This window comes from Protomyctophum bolini (assembly GCF_963924005.1).
Source record: "Protomyctophum bolini genome assembly, chromosome: 21".
Classification (NCBI taxonomy): domain Eukaryota; kingdom Metazoa; phylum Chordata; class Actinopteri; order Myctophiformes; family Myctophidae; genus Protomyctophum; species Protomyctophum bolini.
In genome coordinates, this window is record NC_137882.1 from 16,286,996 (window position 1) to 16,313,155 (window position 26,160).

Consider the following 26,160-nt stretch of genomic DNA (forward strand, 5'->3'; position numbering starts at 1 on the left):
ATCACACCTATGGGCTAATACCAGTAAGACACCCCCAGGCGGGTGCCGGCAGACTGCTGGGCGAGTGCTGGTGCTTTATCATGGGGGGTCAGATCAACATGGAATGAATTCTGTACTGACCATGTATGGAGTGTGTATTGAGTGTTATTGAGTGTACAGGATTTGATGAGCTCTGGCGATATATGTAGCGTGTCTTGAGTGTACAGGGTTTGATGAGGTCAGATCAACATAATGGAATGTCAGAACAGGTGAGCTCCATATATGGAGATCTAAGGGTTTGAGGTTTGAGGTCAGATGTAGAGTTCCTGGCCGGCTCCATGTATGCAGATCTAGTTTTTCACACTTTTAGTGCATATCCGTGGTCATCGTCTGGGCATACCAAACAATAGATGCGAAAGCAATGGGAAAATGTTTGTGTATTTTTATATCAAAAGTCCATAAAAAAAACAACTTTAATTACTTCCCCAGCAACGAAAACGTGCTGTGTGATTACGTAACCTGGCCCGAAAGAATCTTGATTTCATTCACCTTTTTGATTCCCATTGCTGCACGTTCCTCCAAACACCACTGATTTTGAATACAGTACTAATCCGTTTTTAATCTCATTTAAGATGACATCCAAACAGTGTATGGGTGCCGCCAGGATAACTGCGTTGGATCATATTGGTTCACCGATTTACGCAACCGTTTTGAGTGGTGCTAGCCACTCCTATAGACAGCCATGTGTGTCCCTCTGTCTGTCTGTCTGTCTGAGTACGGAAATAGCGTTCGTTGACCACCAAGTGTCACTGTTGCGCAGCCTAACACACACACACACACACACACACACACACACACACACACACACCAGGGAGGAGGGCCAGTACAGTACAGTACCACTCAGTTCAGACGGGTCTGATTTTATTCTGTACTGTAGCACTTTGAGACTTGTGTCAAATGTAAAGTGCAATATGAATCAAATGTATTCTAATTAACTTTTATCGATACTCAGTACCATGTTGTTTCATAACACACAATGTGTTATTTGCAGGCTCTTTGAAGCAACTGTCCATCCTGAAAGTGGACCAGAACAGGCTGACACAGCTCACAGATTCCATAGGAGAGTGTGAGAACCTGACAGAGCTGGTGGTCACAGAGAACCTCCTACAGGTAAGCTCTATATACTGCTCCATATTGGAGCGGAGAAGAAACTCATATTGCGATATTTAAAATATAATATAAAGCTTAAAGTTTACTTCTTTAAGCTTTATATTTTATTTTAAATATCGCAATGTGTTCCGGATAAGCGGTTGAAGATGGATGGAAGTTTACTTTTGTATTCTTGTACTTTTGTTTAGAAGCTATGAACTACAGCTGCACATCTATGACCGCTACCTTTTTCAATCTATAGCCAAATCTCTCTGAAAATAGGAGATCTGCAAGCTCAAATGTTGTGATGTGACCTATTGTTGGGAGTTTGTACATCTATTATCTATGCTTTTTTGTGGTTAAACACAGCCTTTTATTTGACACACCGCATAGTAAAGTTAAAGGGTGATTAATGCTGTACTTTGTTGCACACCAAAAATAGCAGATCTTCAAGGTTGCAGGTCTGCTATTTTCAGCGTGTGACCGGCTGTGCAACCAAGTATAAATCAGGCATAATAAAACTAGGACAAGTAAGATCATTCTGTAAAGATGAATTATTAATTTCATCTTTCATTTAATTTATGATAATGGCTTCTCCCTCTCTCTCTGTGTGTCTGTTTGTGTCTTTAACACTACATTCGGTGTCTTGTCGTTCTCTCCCACACACAAACGCAGACACTGCCTCGCTCCCTGGGCAAGCTGAAGAAGCTGACCAACCTGAATGTAGACCGGAACCGGCTGGGCAGCGTGCCCGACGAGCTGGGCGGCTGTGCCAGCCTTAATGTCCTCTCGCTGAGAGACAACCGCCTGAGTAGACTGCCAGCAGAGCTGGCCGACGCCACCGAGCTCCATGTGCTGGACGTGGCTGGAAACAGGTAACCTTAACTAAACGCCTCTAAACGGCAATCGGCTATCTGTTTTCTCAGGAAATGGAACATATTAATTTGTTCAGGAAATGAAGAAAACCTTATATTTTGAAAACAAAGCAATACTGCCTCATAAAAGTTGGTATTGTGACTGTTTATATGTTGTCAGATACTTGCATGAGAGGGGGTGGAGTTCTGCTACAGTAGCCATTTCATGTTTTTTTCCCCCCTATTCATGGACCTTTTTCCTCTGTCCAGATTACAAAACCTGCCTTTCTCCTTGGCCAACCTCAACCTGAAGGCCATGTGGCTGGCAGAGAACCAGTCCCAGCCCATGCTCAAGTTCCAGACAGAGGATGATGAGAGGACGGGAGAGAAGGTGTTGACCTGCTACCTGCTGCCCCAGCAGCCCTCCCCCAGCCTGGGTGAGTACTGAGTACTGTGGGAGGGCTGGAGAATCAAATCCATTCATAGATCAATTGCGATGTGGACATGGACGATTATTATAATTTTTGTATGTTGTTACAGAATTCATATTGTTTCTTTTAAAGAAAGCTGCTTAATGTGTAGTGAAATAAAATATAATGGAAGTAAATTAATCTGTTTGTATTATGGATCATTAGAAAGTAGGCATGTAACTATTCACTCAACTCACGATACGATTCGTATCACGATATGAGGTTCACGATAGGATTTTTCATGATATTTTATTTTTATTTTATTTTTTATTTTATTTTTATAATTTATCTTCCCCCCAATGCGCTTTGCATACAGTAGTATAGTATTTATTAGTAGTATGTTTAGCTTTAATTATTTAATTCTGTTTTGTTATCCTCCTCTACCTGTGTCACCATGAGACGTTTCCATAGATTAAAGTTCTCTGTCTGTCTCCCTCTACAGAGAACCTGCTCCAGAACAGTGTGGACGATGTCTGGACAGACAGCAACCTGAACAGAGTGTCGGTCATCCAGTTCCAGGAGGAGACGAAGGCCGAGGAAGAGGATGATGAGGCCGCTGCGGAGCGCAGGGTGAGGACCCACAGTACTTCAGTCACTTTTCATCTATACACTCTTGTTTTTGTTTGTTTTTTACTTGTATTTCATGAAACAAAACATAAGACAAGCTAATATACATGACATATGCTGCCAGACATCATAAGACAAATGCTGTTCTAAGGAGATCATTGCATACAAAATAAAGCAGAAAAATGTTGGTCACAAGTAAAAATTGTGGGAGTAACATTGAGCAATAGAGAATACAAAAATAATAAGAGGTTTTCTGTTTTTTTGCATAAACTTCTCTAAATCCGGATGACGCTGTAGCACTCACAGGGTTGGTGCCTTGCATGGTTCGCCATCAGTGTGAATGGGTGAATGTAATGCACAATCTTCATAAAACGCCTGGGATAAAATTGCTATATAAATGCAGTTAATGCACCATTTACCACTAGAGTCTGATGATCAATACATGTCTTCACACCTCATCTTTCACAGTTCGCTGTCATTGCCCTACAGGAACATCTGCTTTATGTTTGACAAGAAGGAATTTACAAGTCTGGTCAGGTCTGTGCTGAATTATATTTCTAATAAAAATGCTTTGTTTTCACCCCAGGGCCTTCAGCGCAGAGCCACACCCCACCCCAGTGAGCTGAAGGTGATGAAGAAAGTGATCGAGGAGAGGAGGAATGAAGCGTACACATCCAAACCTGACGGGGATGCAGAGTCCATTGACCCACAGGTGCAGTAGACAGAATATCACATCTTTGTGTTATGTCTGGGTTGTCCCCGGAGCCGGAAATGACCACCAGTCAAATGGTCTTTGACTGTGGCTGGACATTTTAACCCTTAGTTAGGACGATTATGACATTTTACTTGACAATGCACTGTCGACTGATAAATCATAAATGTAACAAATTACCACCCACTGTCAGTTTTATTTTTTATTCATAGAAAACACTGAATATTTATCTCCACTGCGATCACACCCATCGTGGCCAGTTAGCTGTGCCACGCAGAATAGGGCAGGTTACCATGTTGTCACGTCCGGGTTACTCACTCCCAGACCGCCATTGTAAGAAATTAACTCGTGTTAGCAGTAGCTCACGGTGTTTATCTATGTGGCATTTGGTTCTATAGGAGAAGCGTCTGAGTGGCCTGTCCAACCAGAGCCATGACTCCCACGCCTCCAACAGCACCGTGTCGGCCAACTCCCACGAGGAGAGGCGGGGGGGTGGTGGGGTGACCATAGCAGCAGCTGCAGCAGCCGAGGACCAGCTAGACGGACACAACCACCCGGAAGAGGAGGAGCTGGACGAGATGGAGGTGGAGTACATAGAGGTCAGTGTTGGTTCAGAGTGACACTGTAGTGTAAGTAGTGTGATTAAGTACTGCATTGACCCATTAAGACTTGGACTCTGTGTCACCTTAGCTTTTAAGCACCTTATTTTTTATGTAGATCAGCAGATCTGCTATTTTTGGAAAATGTGAGCTAATCTCTGAGAGGTCCCCGGAACAACATATTTTCATATTTTCAGACCAAATGCATATCATTCTGAGGGTCCTTGACATGAAATAGTTTGAGAACCAATGACATAGACATTTTCAGATAACTGTCGTGATTTTGTAGAATCTGACATTTTGTAGAATCTGGTCTCAACAGGTTAATGTAGGAAAATGTACTAACTTGTTTAGTTATTTTAAATATTTTAAGCTAGATGTGGGCGAGCCAAAGGCGTGTGAACCTCCAGTATATTATATATTGAATACCCTTCTCTTCTCCAGCCCACCGTGCACTTTGCTGAAGAGCCCATCATCCGTGGCCTACCCGACGAGGACGAGGAAGATGACGGTGGCGAGGGGAGTGGGGACGAGGACCAGCAGCCGTCCTTCCCCATGGAGAAGCAGCGGCTGATCCGCAAAGACACGCCGCACTACAAGAAGCACTTCAAGATCACCAAGCTGCCCAAGCCCGAGACGGTGGCCGCGATGCTGCAGGCATGGATTCAAGTTCTCAGTCACATTCACAACCGCACGACTCGTTAGAATTCCATAGATAGAAGCCAGCATCATGTCTTCTATGAAAGCACGTTGCACAAGCTCTCAAGGCCATGCTCAGACGCCTATGCACAAATTGCATATTGGGAAACCTTTCACTCGTGAGATAATCTTTTTTGCTTGTCGTTTTGCATGTTGTGCAGGGCTTCAACCCTGACAGCCTCAACAACACACCGATCCAGACCGTTGTCCAGGGTCACCGGGAAGAGGAGGAGGAAGAGGAGGAGGAGGATGATGAAGAGGAGGAGGAGGAGGAGGAGTGTAACGTCACCCCTCTTCTCCGACACAGGGCGGGGGAGGTGTCGGAGCTGGAAGACAGTCGGCACCTCCAGGTGAACAACAGTCAAGTCAAGGTAAAGGAGAGAGCTGGGGGGATTGGGGGTATTTAGTATTTCTTTACAGGAAGGCGCCTGTGCCTTCTTTTACTTTAGGTTAGAGCATGTTCCTTCTTTATAATGTTCCTTCTTTTTATGTAAATTAGAGAATGTTCCTTCTCAGAATCATGTTATTGCTTAACCACTTAAACCTTATTATGGTTCATGTGGTTAAGTAAAACCAACGTACTGGGATGTGTCTTGGGATGTGTCTTGTTGACATAGCACTGCACCACCTGATGCATACATATACTGTATAATGCCAATTAGTAACATAATGGCAGTCTGTCTTATTGCATCTTAGAAAAAGTCATACCCCATGGGTACACAGCACCGCACAACAACAACGTTAAAACCATCACCATATTAAGGATGGTGTCCTTTTAGTTATCTGTCCCCTGATAGTATACTGAATTAGCAAACGCTTGCTCATTGCCTCTATGCAAACCCTTAACATGCATAGAAGCCCTAGCTACCGCCTTGCACCTTGCATTTGGTTTGGAGTGTCCTGCTAAGCACTTTGTCTGAGAGGAGGGATATGCAGGGTGCATGCAGGGTCACTGTGCAGAATAATAAACAACCCCCTCCTCTCAACCGCCCTGCCGCTCTAGAAGCCATGGGGAGTTTTGTTGTTGGGAGCTGACTTTGCGAATCTGCTCTGCTACTTTTTTACCTGCCAACTTTATCTCCCTCAAAGCTTGGCATTCTCTCCCCCTCTTTGCAAGGACACGGTGTCCACTATGTACTCCACGAACACACCAGATACATCATTACTGACTTTCCACTTCATAAGCTCCAGTGAAAACTACTTTAAAAGCAGGAGTGTAGGCGGCAAGCAGTAGATGAAATCAATGACAAAAAGTACCCGCACACTGGCGCCCACTTGCACATTCAAGAGAGGTTATTTAAATATGAAGCAACTTCACATTAAATGACCATTCTTGCATGCGAGTGGCAGTGTGCAGGTATCTTTTATCATTGATCTCTTCGTAAACTCAACATCACCCGTCACTTTATACATAAAATAACAAAGAAAGAGGTGTGTTTACTTTACGAGAAAGAAATGACCTAGTATGCTATTATTGATGCTTGAAGTTATAATCAATGTTGCGAGGAGGACATTTTATGATTTTTGTATTGCGATGCCGAACATGCCGGTTTAGTCATAATGTCGAGCTCTATTACTGTGCTTTGTTCATATTGCCAGATGTTATGCCCGAAATTAATTCTATGTCTGATGTCAAATGACGATGCCCCACCCCCCGTTCCCCTCTGCTCGCTGTGGGCTGACTTCCAGCTCATCTTGTTTCTCACCTGCCCATTTCAGTCCTACGCTTTTCACCATATCATTTGCACCCTCTCCTGATATTCTTTTTTTTTTCCAATTGGTTAATGAACATGCTATTTTTGCCCAGCAGCTGCATTGTTAACTTTGCGAAATGTGCTTGCGTGTGTGTGTGTATGCGTGGTGAGGGAGTGGCATCTGCTTCAGAAATAAGACGATCTACGATCTACGATAACCAGTCACCAGGAAGCTTAACTGAGATCTGTTTGATTCATCACCCTAACCGGGGAAATGATTTAGAAAGCATTATAATAATAATCAAAGCTCATTATATGTTCCCTGATCCTGCAGAATTGTACAACTTTAAGTGGTTTAATTGTAACGAATTGAGTACCACAGTCCTGACGTCAGTCCCACTACGGGCCTTGGGTCACAGCGTTATTTTTGAGTGGTGCAACCACTCCTACAATCAGCAATGTCCATGTACCTACCTGTGTGTGTACCTGTGCACATGAGCCTGAGTATGTTACTGATTTATACCAGTAGGGGGCGGCAGAAACAGAGGGAGGGGTAGTGCTGTGTAATGAGAGAGAGAGAGAGAGAGAGGAGGGGGGGGGGGGGGGGAGAGAGAGAGAGAGAGAGAGAGAGAGAGAGAGAGAGAGGAGGAGGGGGGGGGGGGGAATTGCACCACTCAGTTCACACGTGTGTGATTTTTGTATTGGAATCAACTCCATATGTATTGGCAAATCTTGGATCATGTCATTGAAGAACTATGTTCCAAAAATTAACTACCCTGTCAATTGAGTTACATTTTATAACGTCTGAGTCTGTAAAAATAAATACTTTTTCATTGTCAATTCATATCCATATTAGTAAACCTTCTGGGGTGATTTGTTCATTTTTGGAACACAGTTCTTATGACGTGATCTAAGATTCCCCTATGGCAGTGGTTTTCAACCCTTTTCATATCAAGGTACATTTTTCATTCGGCATTAGAGCCACAGACCACCATTTGATGAGATTTAGCCTCACAGAACCAAGACTTATTTTGTTGTCGTTGGATAAGATTTTGTCCACAATTATGCTGTATTGATGTGGTACCTTAGGAGAGAACTGGCAAATGTTGATAAAAAATAACAATTCTTCTGCATTCTCCAATTGACTTCTTGTAAAGTAACTAATGCAGATGTTTAACAATAATTTTACTCTTGATCTTTAACTCAAGAGTTAAAACTGAAGAATGGTGATCCCTGGACCACTGGTTGAGAATCACTGCCCTATGGGAAATCCAATAATATAAAAAGAAAAACACAAATCACACCCATGTGGTGCAACTCTGTGTGGGTGTCCCCGGAAGTTCCAGACCCACAGGACCACAGCCAGGGTGCCGGCCCGGTTCCGGCGAGCCGCCCAACGTCCGAAAGGGTAGAGAAATTAGAGTTACCATCTGGGGGTCCCCGGGGAGTGCCGTGGAGGGGGGGGTCCAGAAACACGCCCAGTGGGCTGGGCCGATTCCGGTGAGCTGCCCCACGTCCGGTTGAGAAATGACAGAGTTACCGTGTGGGGGTCCCTCTACTGTACCCTCTACTGTACATATATATATACTAGAATTTCGCCCCCCTTCGGGGGGCTCAATCCTAGTGTCGTTGCAGCGCAATATGGGAAGAAGGAAATTGCGGGAATTGACAGACTCCACTTCATGTTTCAGCTGTGGTTTTAAACTCAGTAGTGTGCCCAGCGCACACTCGCAATTGCAGCTGGAGGGCGACGCGACACACACACACACACACACACACACACACACACACACACACAGAGCGATGTGTGGATAAATCACTGAGATTTGGGAAATGTGTTCAGAAGTACAACGATTAAGCACGCACAGGCAAATGTCAGAAGCATCTGTTTCGGTTTCCAAACAGGAAGTTGTAAATGTGCTTATTAGACGGAGGCAGCGTGATGCTGGCATCTATTGTGATGCCAGCATCACCACATTTCACATAGAAATATAAGCACCCATTTACTCGCTTAGCGGAGACTGTGGGGTGGTAGAGGACATCTCCCCGGACGCGTGGGTATGTCCAGATAGTTGCCTCGCGGAGGCCTCTTTGTCCAGTGTCCATTCTGGGTCTGGAAACGGCACTTTTTTGAGTGTTGACCCCAATAGAAGGTCTGCTGCTCTGAATTTTACACCTCTCCCGCTTAGCGGAGACTGTGGGGTGGTAGAGGACATCTCCCCGGACGCGTGGGTATGTCCAGATAGTTGCCTCGCGGAGCCGTCTTTTGTCCAGTGTCCAGTCTGGGTCCGGAAACGGTAATTTATTTTGCATTGACCCCAGTAGAAGCTCTGCTGCTCTGAATTTTACACCTCTCTCGCTTAGCGGAGACTGTGGGGTGGTAGAGGACATCTCCCCGGACGCGTGGGTATGTCCAGATAGTTGCCTCGCGGAGGCCTCTTTGTCCAGTGTCCATTCTGGGTCTGGAAACGGCACTTTTTTGAGTGTTGACCCCAATAGAAGGTCTGCTGCTCTGAATTTTACACCTCTCCCGCTTAGCGGAGACTGTGGGGTGGTAGAGGACATCTCCCCGGACGCGTGGGTATGTCCAGATAGTTGCCTCGCGGAGGCCTCTTTGTCCAGTGTCCATTCTGGGTCCGGAAACGGTACATTTTTTTGCATTGACCCCAGTAGAAGCTCTGCTGCTGTGAATTTTACACCTCTCCCGCTTAGCGGAGACTGTGGGGTGGTAGAGGACATCTTCCCAAACGCGTGGGTATGTCCAGATAGTTGCCTGGCGGAGCCGTCTTTTGTCCAGTGTCCACTTTATAAAGTCCATGCACTCCAGTGAATAGCATTTATCCATTTAGATAACTTTTTTATGTTATTTAATTACTTATTTTTACACAGAAACATAATGTGTGTCTTTACAATAACTGTAATGTAATAATAATACTAATAATGTAATGTAAAAATTATTTAATTAACGAATTAAATAATCTTATTTTATTGTGAAAGCAACCGGATGTCTTAAATCTGCTAGCTGTCAGACCGGAAGTTCTAAATTTGCTCATAAGACGGAGCCTTAGACGGAGCCAACTCGCAGGCAGTGCGAGAGGCTGGTTACAGGATTCTATAGGTCAGCCGTTTTGGTGTGACACACACGGCTTCCACATTTAGCTTCATACTGGGTGAAAGTGTCCTTCCAAAAATTATTATTTCGCTCGAAATTCTTATTCACAATGACATCGAGTTGAGGTGTTTGTGTTTTAGGGTAATTGTTGCATAAGCGCTATTTCGCACTATTTCTCCCTCCCCTCCCCTGTGTCTGAAGCAGCTAGCATGGAAGCTATATGGATTATGGAAGCTTTCCCTCCGATTGCACACAACCATGCCGTTATCCACGCGTCCATCCGATTGCTTTTAATGTAAATGTCCCATCCACTGAGCAATAGCGATATAAGCGCCTTATTCATTCATTCGATTCATTTGGGTGTGGGGCTGTGCAGTGCTGTGGGCAGCCTTTCTGACGGAGGCTCGGAGCTGCTGCTGCTGACGCTGTTCGAGTCGCATGGAGCAGTATAGAGTAGGCGTGGCGCAGCATTAGAAGGGCGCAGCAAATGCACGACATTGAGGGGTAGAAACCATCCCGGTCGCGTGGTTCATCTAACGCGTGTGTCACTGTGAAGGACTGGCCCCAATAAGTGAACGTAGTTGGCGTAGTAGACGCCAACATGACGATTCTGACGTAGGCTGGTGATGTTGAGCAACAATGGCGTGGTTGACAAAAGTAATATTTATTCAGTAATTAAGACATTTCTTTCAATGAAATGTAGCCTATATGTATTCTGGGAGTGTGCCGAATTTATTTTGCATATAGAGATGTGTGGTGAAAGTGTGGTTGGGTCGGAGAAAGCTGTTGGATAAACGGCCATGTGCTTATGTACCCCTGTCTATTAGGGTAGCAGGATTATTATGATTATTATTATTATTATTAGTATTGTTATTGTGATTATTACATGGATTATTGTTGTGATGTGAGCTTGTGGCTGACTCACTATCTAGAAAATAAAAACATGGCACTTCATTTAAAATAGGTTACAGACCCCTGTTATATGCGCTTGTTTTGGGATTCTTTTTAAAGACCTATTTACTTGTTTCTATGAGACATGGCAACGCCAACAGCGCAGCGAAAGGCATCCACGTCTTTCTCTTGTGAAATGCTGAGATTAGAAACGACCATAATTATTTCATTTCTCAACCTTAAAAAATAAATAAAGACATCTCCATAATCCTTGGGAAGTGTGTGTAGCAAAAGTAGTCGGCATTGTCATGGTTGAAAGTATTCATGCAACACTGACGCTGTAAGCTGTGTGATGCTAACGCGCTAACACCGTTAGCATGGTCTGTGTTGGTCAAAGGAAAAAGGATAGATATGAAACTACTGGCCAAAGTGTCATACAAAACACAACACCTAAAATCGGAATGTGATGGTGACCTATTGAGCACAAACAGACAATCATGATTTGCTTGCTGGACCTATAATTAATTTATGTGCATTACATTTCCACCTCGCACATATAAATCAAAAGCAAGATGGATGCTAACGCGCTAACACCGTTAGCATGTTCTGTGTTGGTCGGAAAAAGGATAGATATGAAACTACTGGCCCAAATAAATGTCATAGAAAACACAACACCTAAAATCGGAATGTGATGGTGACCTATTGAGCACAAACAGACAATCATGATTTGCTTGCTGGACCTATAATTAATTTATGTGCATTACATTTCAACCTCGCACATATAAATCAAGCCACAGTGCAGTCAGAGAGTAGTTCACAGGTCACACACAGGAGCAGTGAAAGGGGGAGGGGACTTGGGATGGCAGTGTAGAGTAGGCACGACATTGAGGGGTAGAAACCATCCCGGTCGCGTGGTTCATCTAACGCGTGTGTCACTGTGAAGGACTGGCCCCATTAAGTGAACGTAGTTGGCGTAGTAGACGCCAACATGACGATTCTGACGTAGGCTGTTGAGGTTGAGCAAGAATAGCGTGTTTCAGAAAAGTAATATTTAAACAGTAAAGAAGACATTTTTGGCGAATGCAATGTAGTCTATGTCTTTTGTGGGAGTGTGCAGGTTTTATTTTGCATAGAGAGATAGAGAGATGTGTGGTGGAAGTGTGGCTTGGTCGGAGATAGAGCACGAATGAACGGCCAGGTGCTCATGTACCCCTGTCTATTAGGGTAGCAGGATATATATATAGCGGTAGCTATTTTTGGTATGTATATATATAAACATACCAAAAATAGCTACCACGTGTGCGCAACCCAACACAAACACAACTGTGTGTATATGTATGTGTGTATATATATATATATATACATACATATATATATATATACACACACACATATATACACACACACACACACAGTTGTGTTTGTGTGTGTTAGGTTGCGCACAGGTGGTAAAAACAACCATGCTATTTTCATGCTCATACCCAGGCACCCAGCCACACACATAGCTCCGTAAGTGGTTGCACCACTCAAAACAATAAACTGCTGTGACCCAGGGCGATGGCGCCCTCTAGTCGCAGTGATGTCAGACTTGGGTGCTCTATAAACAGGTTTTTGAACTTCTAGTTCTGGGTGATTCTGGTGGGATCAGGGACCCCCCCCCCCCACTGAGTCTGACAACTAATATTCTCTGGTTTAGTGTGGTTTGTGGTGCGTGTGGCTGGACCACCAGATGTATTTGTCTGGGTGGCGGGCAGCCTTCCAGACCTACAAGAATGTTCACTGGCAGAGTTGGAATGTTGAGATCCAAAAAGTTGATGTGTGTTAATATGGTTTATTATTGAACATAATCAGAGCTCATATAATCGGAAGATTGCTTCACGAAGTGCGTTGCAACAGACAATTTGACATAATCTTCTGTTTTCATGATTTATTATTGTTGTTATTACTGGATTAAAGTTCCCAGTCGCCATGACTGAGTTCAGTCATTTGGAATCAGAAAAATCCATAGAAGAAACATGTTGCACAGCGAAAACAGACTACAAGCTCTCTACTAGAGCTTGTGGTCAGCTATTTTTGGTTATTTTAAGATTAGAACATTTGTAGTGGTCTAACTAGCAATATGTTCAGAAGCATACAATCTTAAAAGCAAAGATTAAAGCCTCGATCGGTAATTTCTTCACCTGGTTGGCAGTAACCATCATTTTACATATTGTGTTGCACTAGCGTCGGCTCCTTTCACACATCGCACAATATTTAGGGCATGAGATGTTATTTTTCTTTAATCCAAGTGTAGTCCTTTGGCATATTGAGTCCACTTGAAGGGAATTGTGTCTTGCGGTGACTTGTTTTGTTCTGGTTAACACCGTTATGGGAGGCTTTGGTTGACTTTTCTCTCTCTATACTTCAATGGTTACGGTAGCCTCACTCATGGCTCTCATCTTTCCACCTCTGCCTGTATTTTGCTTCTGGTGGCTGGGGAGTGAGTGTCGGTTGAGGTTTACTTTGAATTGGGTCCCCCATATATTAAATTATAAAGCCCCCCCCCCCACACCAAAAAAGCTGACAAAAGGAGTGTGTGGTTTTGCGTGGTGGTGAGGTTAACTGGAAGTGTGTATGTCTGTGGATGTGCTTTTTGTTTACATTTTGTTCATTTGATTTTTGCAATTATAATTATTATTTTGTTTTGTTTTGAGTACGCGTGTGTGCATAACTTTATTTTGGCCTCACTAATCCGCATGCCTCTCGCTGGTTCCTGTCCTAACAGGGGGTGTCATTTGATCAAGTCAATAATCTGCTGATTGAACCTGCTCGAATTGAGGAGGAAGAGGTCTGTACCTACTCTCTTTCCCATCCAGTGTCTCTCTCCCCCCTCCCTCTCTCTCTCTCTCTCTCTCTGTCTGTCCCTTACTCACTCACTCAATCCATTCACTCATCCATTTCAAACTGCTCTCAGGTGGGGGAAAACAACCCACAGAAATCCATGATTAATCCAAGCCAATCATCAGGGAAACACTCAGCCTTACTCATTGATTCAGCGGCCAGCATGGTAGAACCTGGGATGGTGTGACTACTATGTAATTGTAATATTTCTATTTATTATTTTTTAATCGTAAGTGGGAATTCAAACATTAGATTAACATTTTCAATAATTTGGACATCTGTACCAAGGACAACTGTATGCACAGTGATCCAGTGCACCTGGGTTAAAAAGAAAAGTAACCTAGTAATGGATAATCTGTGGGGAAATACAGTACAAGTCCTGTGACCCCGGAGGATGCTTACATTACGTCGGACTACGGTACTACTGTATATTAATGAAATATAAGAAAACGTTGGTTGAGAGCCGGCAGATGATAATTCTCCTCTTGCCCTCTTGACTTCTGGGAAACACGGTAAAAGGCATCAGCCCTACCCCAGGTTCAACGACGCTACGCACTCACCTTCCCTTCCTTTCGCTTATCCTTCTTTGCCCCCTGTTCATCCCCTCATCCAGGCTGTGTGGCCCTGCCGGACAATTTGGCTGGTTGTGGGCGGGGTGATGGAAAAAGTGCCTTTTTCTGAGTTTTTAATACTGGGCATGACAGACATAGAGGTTTACTTTGTGAACAGAGCTGCCAACCAAAAGAAGAGCATAATATGTATTAAAGTCGTTCAGAAATGTATGTGGTAGATAATGGGCTATTTTTGTTGTTGTCGTCGTGTGTCTGTGTGTCTGTTTGTGTGTTTGTCTGTCGTCACAGCCTCTTTATCTTTAACTCATTAAGACCTCAGGCCTATACTAAATCAGTAGTTCTCGCAGTGCTGCGAGCTTGTATATCTGTTATTTTTGAATAGCCAAAAAAACATTTTGTACATTAGCATCACCATGAAGAAAGCTGCCACTTAAAATGGTTAAAACGTTTGACAGGTTCTTGGTGTCATCTGTAAACTCATGATACTGTATTGAATGGCGGTGGGCAAAAATCTAAAATGACAAATATGCTTTCCCGGTTTTAACATAGTTCATCTATTTGACTATTTCATTATTCACAGAAAGTGTAGTAGTCGTACATATTGTATTATAACATTATTACCGGTATATCAATCATACGGATAGGCAAGTGTACTTCATTATGTGCCTTAATGTTGAAATGTAGTACTAGGGAAACCAACACCATAACCAAGACCAGCCACACAAGTTGACTGAAACAATTGTGCCCGTCAATATAAATTGTGAACTCATGTAGACATTTGTGTGATGAAAGCTGTCGATCTAAAAAGCCCTCACTTTCAGCCAAATTTGTTGAATCATTTCACCATTGAAACATGTGTGCGTTCAGCAGTTCGGTATATGCTCGTTTGGTATGCTTGGCTTTAGTAATATTTTAGGGACCCCTTTAAAATAGCTTGTAGCCTTGTCAAAGTGTCTGTTTGAGTTGAAAAACAAATAAGCCATATTTAACCATATAAAGTGCTGGGTGGTTACTTCTGGTGTCAAATAATAAAATACATACTGTACAGTATCATTCTCAATATCATCAATATCATTACAATAACTGACTCAGGCATTAACCTTCTGTGTACTGGTTCAGTTTACTGAATCTGAGAGAAAATATAGTTTGGTAAATACATTCTAAATAAGAAATCCTAGTTTCAATGATTGTGTTCCTGCAAGCTTGGCATCATGATCTCTGCATTAAAAGCCTGCTGTGCCTTTTGCGCAATAAACGTCTTGAGAATTTGCCACCGAATGCACAGGATCTCTTTGACCATATTCACACGATAAGCCACTTTGCTCGCATGTCATTCCCACACCACACCCTCTCCTGTTATGACGTACGAGCAAAATGGCTGCCGTGGCAATTGTTGTTGATTGGAAAAGATGGCAATGTCTCTACGCTACTTTAAGCAGCCCACAGCCTTCTCGCCCACGCCCAGGACTCGGCACCCCCCCCCCCCCTCCCCATGTCTCCCACATACATACACTCCCCTTCCTTCCATCCTCATCTCCTCCACTCTTTCTCCCACTCTTCCATTATGCATGGCTTGCGCGCATCCCAGCATACACATATATTCAGTCTGAGGACCCTCACGGCTTGTTATTCAATCTGTGTTATTAGTATTATGTTAAAAGTCCTTTCCCCCTCGATACATACACTACACAATGTACAGTATGTGTTCTGTTTGAGTTTAGCCTCTATGTTTAGCTAAAGGTCTTTAGACAGTGAGTGTGTGTGTGTGTGTCATTGTATGCTCACGGACTAATGTCAATTAAGTGGTTTCATACACAGACATAGTAATATAAAAATGTTTACTTGGCAGCAGCTTTCATTTTTCTCAGTTGTCCAAAAATGTAGCAAAGACATGAAATCCAAGAACATCCACTTAAATTGAGATTAGTCTTGAGAGACTTGTAGACTTCGAACCTGTTATCTTGTCTATGTCCACAGTCTCAAGTTGTTTTCCCCAACATTGGCGCCACCTCATGGGCAGAAGGAGAGTTCTCCCACAATTTAAGCATCACTGAAGTCATTGAAGATGTTAAAACGAATAATGCTTTGCATTCTTGCATGGCCAGTAAGTAACTGGCTTTTATAAAGACCGGCAGTAAGATGGACATTTAAGGTCCACTGGACGCTTTTTAGCGGCGTTTTTCAGTCAACCGCCTTAACTCCCCCAAATTGTGATGCAACTTTGTGGGTTTCGCTCCCTTCTTGACCGTTGCTGAGTTGAGCGGATGTGTTTTCGGGTCAGGTTTCACCACTAGTTTCACTGACGGCCTCTCTTGTCCTCACCTCGCAGCACAACCTGCACATCCTGAGGCAGACAGGTGGGCTGGGCATCAGCATTGCGGGGGGGAAAGGATCCACTCCATACAAAGGAGACGATGAGGTATGACCAGGGTGTCTGCAAATCCTGCCAAAAGTATTTAAAAAAATTGAGGCCTTTAAGAAAAATGAATTCCTAATTTCCTAGTGACTCTAGGAATGGACTCTGCCATGGAGCACAGACCCGTATTATGCATTATTTATCGGGTTAACCGACTTGCATCGTTCCTGAGTAGACCAGTGCCTGGTCTAGTATATAGTAGGGGCTGAAATCTCTAGGTAATTAAATTCCATTCCCATTCCGATCTTAAATCGACTATTGATGCATCAGGAAGGATGCATCTTGATTCCAATACCTGATTTATTTCCCCCTCACTGTGTGATTAATAAACAGTTCTTTCTAATGATCCATAATAAAAACAGATACTCTAGATAACTTATCTTTTATTACACTACAAACAAAAACATTAAGCAGCTTTCGTTAAAGAAAATTATCGATTTGACATTTTGTGAATCGATTCATTCATAAACGTCCATGTCTGCCTTGCGATTAATCTATGAATCGATTTTATTTTCCACCCCTAGTAAATTGGATTTTTGTTTTGAAAGTACTGTGGATGTTTTTTTTTTTTTTAAACAATACATATTTCATCTCTCCAGGGAATCTTCATCTCCAGAGTATCTGAGGAGGGCCCAGCTGCCAGAGCAGGAGTCAAAGTTGGAGATAAACTCTTAGAGGTAAAGTCCACCGTCGATCTCAATCTCAGGACGGGGGCAAACGGCCTTGAACCTTATCGTATTTACCTCTCTCTCTATTTCCAAGGTGAACGGCGTGGACCTCAACGGTGCCGAGCACCACACAGCAGTCGAGGCCCTCCGCAGCTCCGGCGTCACGGTCTCCATGTCGGTGCTGCGCGAGCGCATGGTGGAGCCGGAGAACGCCATCACCACCACGCCGCTGCGGCCCGAGGACGACTACTTCCCCCGGGAGAGACGCAGCAGCGGCCTTCCGTTCTGCCTGGAGGCCAACAGCCCCGGCGGTGCTGCCAGCGTCCCTCGCCAGCGCTTTACCACCTGCCTGATCCGCAACGACAAGGGCCTGGGCTTCAGCATAGCCGGAGGCAAGGGTTCCACGGCCTACCGCACGGGCGACACGGTGAGACATGGGGCACATTAACCAGGTTGGCAAGGCAAGGCAGAGGTCTTCAAATCTGAGGCTCAAGCGGAAGTTCCCTGCAGCTTCCCGTTAGTGGCCCAGCAGATGTCGCCAATTTCCCTCCTGCTAGTAGCAGAAGCATTTTACACTCAATTCAAGTGAACAAGGTTTTGGCCGGCCTTTACACTCGATTTTATTACCCTAGGAAGCATTTTCATAAATACTTGAATAATAAGATAATAATAAGACTTAAAGCTAGCTAGTTTAAAGTCTTTTGTCAATAATTATCATGAATTTCTAGTATATTGTGGTGTGATTAATTAAAATGATAAAGTAGTATGTTTCTAGCCGTGCAGTACACTACTTGTACATCAAGCTGCCTCATGCTATAGAAACAGGAGATAGGCTCCTGCCCTATGGGCCACATGGTTGGCTCGGCAAGACTTACTTGTAGGAGTTACACGTGGGCTTTCTCTCAACAAGCTGTTACATATTTCATTGGCGACTGCTTGGTGGAAGACCTTGTACACATGGTGTCATATTCTGTCCCAAGACTGTACAGTGCACGATATGAGAATGTCATGCCACAATGACAGCACGATAATCAAAATGCTTTAACACGTGTGATTCCTAGGATGTCCACACACCTCATCAAATAAAACCGTGGGGTGCTAAGGATGTGTGGGGACGTTTTTAGGTATTTTTATTTATCGATACAAAACGGGATTTAATTTTTTTTAATTGAAATGGCCGTTGCTTAGCCCATCCCGACCTGTTTCACATGCACATTCACTTCCTTGTTTATGACCCGACAACCCCCCCCCCCCCTATTTTCTCTGAATCTACGCTGCTTCTGCACAGATTGATCAGAACGCCGATCTTCTTTTCTAATTTCTGACTTCATCATTCATCTCGGTTCCAATATTCCTCTTCTAAAGAGAGATCAGTAAAGTATAGGATACATACAGCCGAGCAAAAGTGAACTGATCCTAATTTATGTCGGAGGACGATTTCACAATAAATGAAAATCACTGCGATACGATTAATGTGAGCGTTGTTTTTATTTTATCGCGATAAACGATAATAATGATTATCGTCCCATCCCTAATGTGGCCAGGGCATTAGCCATGTCAGGCCATTTCCACACCATCTATTCTAGCCACCCAGCGGTTTAAGCCATCCCCCAGGCAACGGAGATATGAATAGCAAGCCCTGACACTCGATAGGCCCACTGTAACTGGAATGGGAAGAGGTGGGGGGCAGGGATTGTGTATATTTGTGCCTGAGCACTGGCCTGTGTGCAACAGGCTTGTTTCAGCACACACGCAACACGGGGAGCCCTGCAAAGAGGAAAAGGACGCATAAACTTATGATTTAGACAGGTCTGTAAAAGTCTTCACCTGTCTTTTTTAAAAGTTTGAGTCGATGAAGTGCCTCACAAGTTATTGCTTTATTTCTTATTTGCTCTGTGGAGTTTTGGGCTGTAGACTTGGTCCCTGCATGTTTACTTATTTGTGTTATATTGTTTTGGGTGAGCTACAGTAGGCCCCAGGCATTCAGGGTGTTTTCATTCATGTCGCGTAAACAAATTGTGCAACCCTCTTTTTGGGGAAACGAGGGACACGGGTTCATGGGTTGTTTAATGAGGACCTTGTGCCAGGGCCTCCTGATTATCCTTCATAATTTCTTTGATATTTCTTTCATTTATTTTATTTAATTTCATATGTTTTAAATTTGCTTCACAAATTGGCATCGCAACACATTTGTGTCTTTTGTTCCTGTCCAAACACCTCCTCCAAAATGACCTGTGGACCCCCGCCAGCACTAATGAGTGTGAATAAAGGAGGTCTTTATTTGGGTTGTGCTGTCGTGGGAGGATGTCCCCTCACTGACCATCTGCTAACCCCTAGTTGTAGACGGGCTATGAGTTAGCACTGTGATTCAGCTGGGTGCTGCCTGTTGCACCAGGAACCCCAACCCCCACCCACCTGCTATGGCTGGTTTAGTAGAGAGGCAGAGAGGTGTCCAGGAAAGAGCAACTGTAACAGCAACTATTCCTACTATCAATTTGGTGAATCTCAAATTGCAAGCTACAGTACACCGATGACATCTTAATATCAGCTGCTACTCTTAAAAGGCTGTGGTATTAAGCGTATGAAAAAAGGCCCTGTCAGCCCTGGGTATAATAGTGGGTTCAAAAGTAATGAGTTTTAGCATAAGATATATCCACTGCAGGCGAAATGCTACACAAATCCTACAAATGGTCTCCTAACTGGGTGACGCTTACTGGTGCTTGATCCCACGAGAGTGCACCGCCTTCACGCAGATGGGGCAAGATAAAACAGATGGCATGTCTTTCTTTCTTGGTTTTAATATAACCACTGCTCCAACATTGTACTCATGTAAATTAACATACGGACTGTGAACTTGTTGTCTCCTGTTTTTCAGGGAATCTACATATCGCGCATCGCAGAGGGCGGGGCAGCCAGTCGAGACAGTACTCTGATTGTAGGAGACAGGGTGATCACCGTGAGTTTAAACTATCCCTCCTATGATACATCACCTAACCCTCTCACCGTGGACCATATTCACCGTCAAGTCACTCTTGAGTCTTGACGGGTACCATCCTAGTGCTTCACTTCATTTCATGCTTCACTCAAATACCAAACTCACACAACTCTCCTCTGGTCCCGCAACGTAGGTTTAGTTCTGTCAAGTGAGATGCCAGGCCAAAACTAACTCCATATAGACTGGATGCAGAAAATTGCCTCATCAAACAAGAACACATGACTCATCCATGAATAGAAATCACCTTTACCTCACCTCTAGTCCCAATATTAATCTAGCCTCATGCCTGTGGTAGAAACTCAAGTTTCTATCTCCATATTCTAACTTTTTATTCATTTTTTGTAAATGAACAGCCCTACTTACATAACTACAGCGTCACATGAAAGCATCAAAAGTAGCAGATCCACCCGTCAGAGACGATATGTTTGCCTGCCTCTCCTCCTCTTTCCTCTGTGCTCCTTATCCTCAAAGCTTGGCTTTTGCATCCTCCCTCATCCATTCGTCAATGCTTTCAGAAATGGAGTTGCATGTCTGTTCAGTAAGCCTGAGACCAGCTTATCCATTTTTTTCATAACTGAGATTGATAAACAAAACTATGATTTGCATGAAAAAAGAAAGCTTACATTCTGCCCAAACACTGATAATGTGATACTTTGATTGACCAACACTGCTGCCGATGCTAGGAAATGTGCGACAGTTCAAGCAGTCATTTGCAATGTACTAGCCTACAGTATATGTAAAGCAAAACCGCTGTTTCAGGTAACAATATATATTGTTGAATTTTGCCATTTTTAATTAATATAAAACCAAAATTATTTTATATATATTCCATTTATTGATACTTCAAAATGGCTTATTGTCCCAGCATAACTGTTCAGTGACACACATTTCACATTTTGTTTTGTTTTTCTGTCTCTCAACGCCCATTCCTAGCATCACATTCTGTTATTTGGATTGATAACCATGTCTTTCTCTGGCAAGCCCTTCTTTCCGGCCTTGACAGAATGGCAATGAATGAATTTGCTTTCTATTTTCGTTTCTTTTTTTATCAACCTCCCTTCCTTCTCTATTTCTATTTCTACACAGTTTCTCGTGCTCCTTCTCTGTTATTGTCTCTCTCTCTCTCTCTCTCTCTCTCTCTCTCTCTCTCTCACTCCTACTCTCTCTCTCTCCCGAGTCCAGTTCCATCTCTCCCAGTACCTCTGGATCTCTACACGCTGTCTGTCTTCCTCTGCATGCTTTTCTACTAATGCACAGTTGCCTAGTCTCCCTGCCTACCTGCTGGGTGGTGGTGGTGGTGGTGTTGGGGTGTGGAGCCTGTGGGTCCGCTGACATGGTGAAGGCACGGCATGCATTACCATAGCAGCAGCTGCAGTAGCATTAAGCAGCCATATTGGTAAGCGCTGGTACTGTCGGGTCAGCGCTGGCGTCTGTTTGTCTGACCAGAGAGCCGCACATTGATTTATCATCATTATTAGTGCCTTTCTGTCCCCAACATGGCCACCTCGCTCAGTTTAGCACTGTGCAAACTGTAAAGGTGTTTATGTTTATTTAACAAAACATGCATAGTGCTATTGTTCCAGAAGTGATGTCTAGGTATCACTCCTTATATGGTAGCATTAAGGCAGATTATTAAGAACTCTCCTCACTAACTTAAAATCCAGCCTCTTTGGGCAGCGATTCATGCCGCCGCTTGTGTTTTTATGTGAGCAAAGGCAAGAAGCTGCATCGACTTAATATTACATCATCGTTCGTTCAGAGATAGGGGTAGGACGGTGCATTTTCTTTCCCTTTAAGGGGGGTGTATGTGAGATTGAATAATTTAATAATTGTTAAATAGCTCTATATATTCCAATGTCATTGCTATAGAGTGATTTGTTACAGGGGTCTTCATGTCTCTCCAGCTCTGTCTGGGTAGCTCAGTCTGTATCACACTTGCCTTTGGACCACAAGGTTCTGGGTTTGATCCCAGGCACCACCAAATCGGTGTATATGAGTAGCAATGCATCTCCCAGGGGATAGCACATTGGAAAGGGTGATAGACCTCTCGTTCTTGGCCAATACCGACAATACGCCTACTTACTTATTATACAGTATATACTAATAATGTACTTATTAAGTAAATAGAAAATAAATATTCAGGTCGGGATACTAGAGGAAACTTTAAGAAGAAAGCGAGAGCAATAGTTCCATGAATAGTTCCATGTAGTGATGTAACGGGTGCACGGTTCTGGAAGGTATACACTGAAGGAATAAATACCAGCACTCACGTTATCCGTTAGGATTCTTGTTTTATTTCAGTTTTCCCCAGCAGGTGTAACAACAGACGGACGTTTCGGCCGGGTGACCTTCTTCAACTTAAGATTAAAGTTGAAGAAGGTCACCCGGCCGAAACGTCCGTCTGTCTGTTGTTACACCTGCTGGGGAAAACTGAAATAAAACAAGAATCCTAACGGATAACGTGAGTGCTGGTATTTATTCCTTCGGGATACTACAGGACTCATACAGGATGCACGTTAAGTTCAATTTGAAGTGATGAAACAAAACAAATAAATATATAGGGGTGGAGCACTATACATTTTAAGCTGGTACATGAAAATGTATGTTCTGTTTGTTATACAGCTAGAGAGATGGGGATACCCCTGTTAACTGAACAAGCACTCTATATAGCAATGATTACTGCAATCATAGAGATTTTTTTTTACACTTATTAACTTGCCTGGGGGTTTAATAGTGTGCTTGAACAAACTGACTGAAGCTTGACCCTCCCCCCTCCGCTCCCATAGAGAAGCTCTGCCAGCTCGCAATGCCTGTGGCAGCTCCCCAAAACCAACCTCCCCGCCCGCCCGCCGTCCCTCTCTAACTCTCTTCTGTGCCTCTTCCTATTGCTCTGCAATGGTGGCGGCTCATCGTTTTCTTCTCCAAATAACAAATGTAGTCGGTACTAATACCTGGATCAAATGGTCATAGATAAGGGTGACCACCACACGTCCTGGTTTGGCCCAGGGTGGTCCAGATTTCAAGCCGTCTAGAGTCCCGACAAATATCTCTAAAACACTAATATGTAATGTATATACCGTAATAGTGGTTTTCAGTGGTTGCATAGATGTTTATCATGTTCTGTCCATGTAAACATGCTCCCATTAACCAATCACAAAACACGAACCAAGCTTTGCGTGGCTGATGTGGGTCAATCAGTCGCCTGTATGCAACACCTATGGTGTGTATACATGTGCGCCTGTGTGAACGAGCATGAATGGATGTGCACGTGCACATAATTTAATAGAACCGGTTTGGCTGTAAATGTGATCCCTCTGGCCTTAGATGCATTCTAGTCTAGATGTGTTGTAGGAAAAAACCTTTGCACACCTAGAAGTCAGGCGTCTGCACAGGTGCGTAGGCCAGTGGACATCAATGAAAGGAATAGAATGCACCCGCACACTGTATATTTGCCTAGATTGTGTTAAAATGACCAAGTGCTGTGGTCCTGCTTGCTGGGAATTGACCGGACAGCTACTGTACGTAGATATGAGGCATTTGAAATGGCAATCAGGGATGAAGTTTTTAAACTCTAAAAGAGTTAAAAACAAGGTGCACACCTGATCAGCTCAGAGAGGGTAGGCAGAGATCAGACGTCTAGAATATAATAAAATAACCTGCACATCGTCTACACAAGATCTTATTGACCGAAACGTTGCCTGAGCCTAAATAAAGTTGTCCTTATTGTGCAAGTGTAGACGGTGTGCAGGGTTCTTTTATTTCATTCTATAACTCTGAAAGAGTTACGGTACGGCGTTCTGTCCCAGGATGACCAGCAAGGTCAGGGTTTCTTCTCCCCCCCCTTCCCTGGAAGAGAGCGTCAGTGAGCTGACCGTTTGGTTTTGCTGTTCGATTCAGATCAATGGTGTAGACATGACAGAGGCCAGACATGACCAGGCAGTAGCGCTGCTTACCGGCACCTCCCCCACCATTGCCCTGCTGGTGGAGCGAGACCAGGCCTCGGCAGGCTCGCCGGGCCTGTCCCGGGCCCGGGCCCACTCCCCCCCACCCCCAGAGCCCTCCGACTCTCCGGACCAGGAGGACCCCACAGACGAGCGCCTCAACCATCTGAGCCAGCTGGAGGATGAGTACCCCATCGAGGTAAGACCACTGTAGGAGCAAGACATGAAGGCTGATGAATAGTAGCTACTTTTAAAGGGGACCTTATCCTTATTTTCTGACACGCACGCACACACACACACACACACACACACACACACACACACACACACACACACACACACACACACACACACACTTGTGGGATGACCACATAGCACAACATAACCCACATACTCAGCTGTTCCTTACACCATTTAAAAGAGAAATATGCAGGTTTTCCATCAGCTTGCCTTCATTGCCTCTACACATGATTCTCATTCATCCAAATAAGAAGTTGGCCAATCAGAGGCTTGAATCAGGGGCTGTATAAAGAGCCAGTATAATACAAATATAAGGGGATATATATATATATATATATATATATATATATATATATATATATATATATCTCTATCTCTATCTCTATCTCTATCTCTATCTCTATATCTCTATCTATATACAGTATATATATTGTACTTTATACTCTGTCTGTATACTACAGAGTCTTGTATACATCCTGTGTGTACCTACAACTGTGTCAATGCTTTGACCACCGTCTATAGAAGAATGTACTTTGATCATTTATTTTCTTTTTTTTCTCAAAGCCCTAAAATGTTTTTTGGAATCGTTTCGTACACAACACGTAACACACACTGTGCTTGTTATCCTAACAGGAAGTGACCCTGGTGAAGTCAGGTGGTCCTCTGGGTCTGAGCATTGTGGGTGGCAGTGACCATGCCAGTCACCCGTTTGGCATCAATGAGCCTGGGGTATTCATCTCAAAGGTATGCATGTACTGTCTGACAGATCTTTATTTATGCTCTCATCTAAAGGCTGATTTATTGCTTCTCGCGTGATGGTGGCGTGCACCAAAAATAGCTGACATATGTGCCCTTCATCTATCATGTTGTCTATGGGACAGCAACCTTTTTTACATCAAGTGACATGTTTTCATTGTCTTGCTGGTCAATGTGCCATTCACGCCTAGCCCTTCAATATCTCTGCCTGCCTGTTTTACCCGTGGCACTGTGTGGTGTGCAGGTGATTGCTCACGGCCTGGCGTCTCAGAGCGGCCTGCGCGTCGGCGACCGCATCCTGGAGGTGAACGCCATAGACCTGCGTCACGCCACACACCAGGAGGCCGTGCGGGCGCTGCTGGCCAACAAGCAGGAGATCACCATGTTGGTACGCCGGGACCCGTCACCACCTGGCATGCAGGTGAGGCAGCATGGATAGTTTTAGTTTAAGATCAAGATACCTTTTTTTATCTTGATCATGATGGCATCTAGCTTAGGGCTTTGTGATTACAAATTTAAGTTGACGATTAATTGTCACACAAATAATTGCGATTATGCCCTCGTCAGTGGTAAATGATTTAATTGTGTTTTTTTGCATTGAACATTGGAACGTTACAATTTGTATTTCTGTTTGCTTTTTAGGCTTCGCAATCACAAATTGCACAGGGCAGATATGACAATTAAATATTTTTTGAAAAATGTTTGAAACTGTGTGGACATTTTCAAACTATTGATGATTTAGCAAAAATACATTGTGATTATCTCAAATAATTGTGATTAGGCGATTATGTAACAATTGTGACAGGCCTAATCTAGCATCGTCGCTGTACACATACACACCTTAGCCACCTCCTCCGCCCCCTCCAGTGAGGTCCCTACGACGGAGCCTGCCTTCCTCGCCAGCCTGTTTAGGTTGTTAGTGTCGCTCGCTCTGTTGTGACCCCATACATCTGTAGCATCCTGCAA

At 43.8% G+C, this 26,160-nt stretch overlaps 1 protein-coding gene across 1 annotated transcript in view; it reads left to right on the plus strand.

Moving 5' to 3' along the window:
- Positions 1-26,160, plus strand: part of scrib (scribble planar cell polarity protein) — a 112,718-nt gene that overhangs the window by 48,856 nt on the left and 37,702 nt on the right. The window contains exons 9-24 of the mRNA XM_080794188.1: positions 1,031-1,149; positions 1,804-2,003; positions 2,253-2,419; positions 2,895-3,022; positions 3,606-3,731; positions 4,130-4,330; positions 4,775-4,987; positions 5,191-5,400; positions 13,491-13,553; positions 16,508-16,597; positions 17,194-17,271; positions 17,357-17,689; positions 20,138-20,218; positions 24,155-24,397; positions 25,072-25,182; positions 25,439-25,615. Coding sequence (XP_080650314.1) covers positions 1,031-1,149; positions 1,804-2,003; positions 2,253-2,419; positions 2,895-3,022; positions 3,606-3,731; positions 4,130-4,330; positions 4,775-4,987; positions 5,191-5,400; positions 13,491-13,553; positions 16,508-16,597; positions 17,194-17,271; positions 17,357-17,689; positions 20,138-20,218; positions 24,155-24,397; positions 25,072-25,182; positions 25,439-25,615 — 2,540 coding nt within the window. The remainder of the gene's footprint in view (positions 1-1,030; positions 1,150-1,803; positions 2,004-2,252; positions 2,420-2,894; positions 3,023-3,605; positions 3,732-4,129; positions 4,331-4,774; positions 4,988-5,190; positions 5,401-13,490; positions 13,554-16,507; positions 16,598-17,193; positions 17,272-17,356; positions 17,690-20,137; positions 20,219-24,154; positions 24,398-25,071; positions 25,183-25,438; positions 25,616-26,160) is intronic.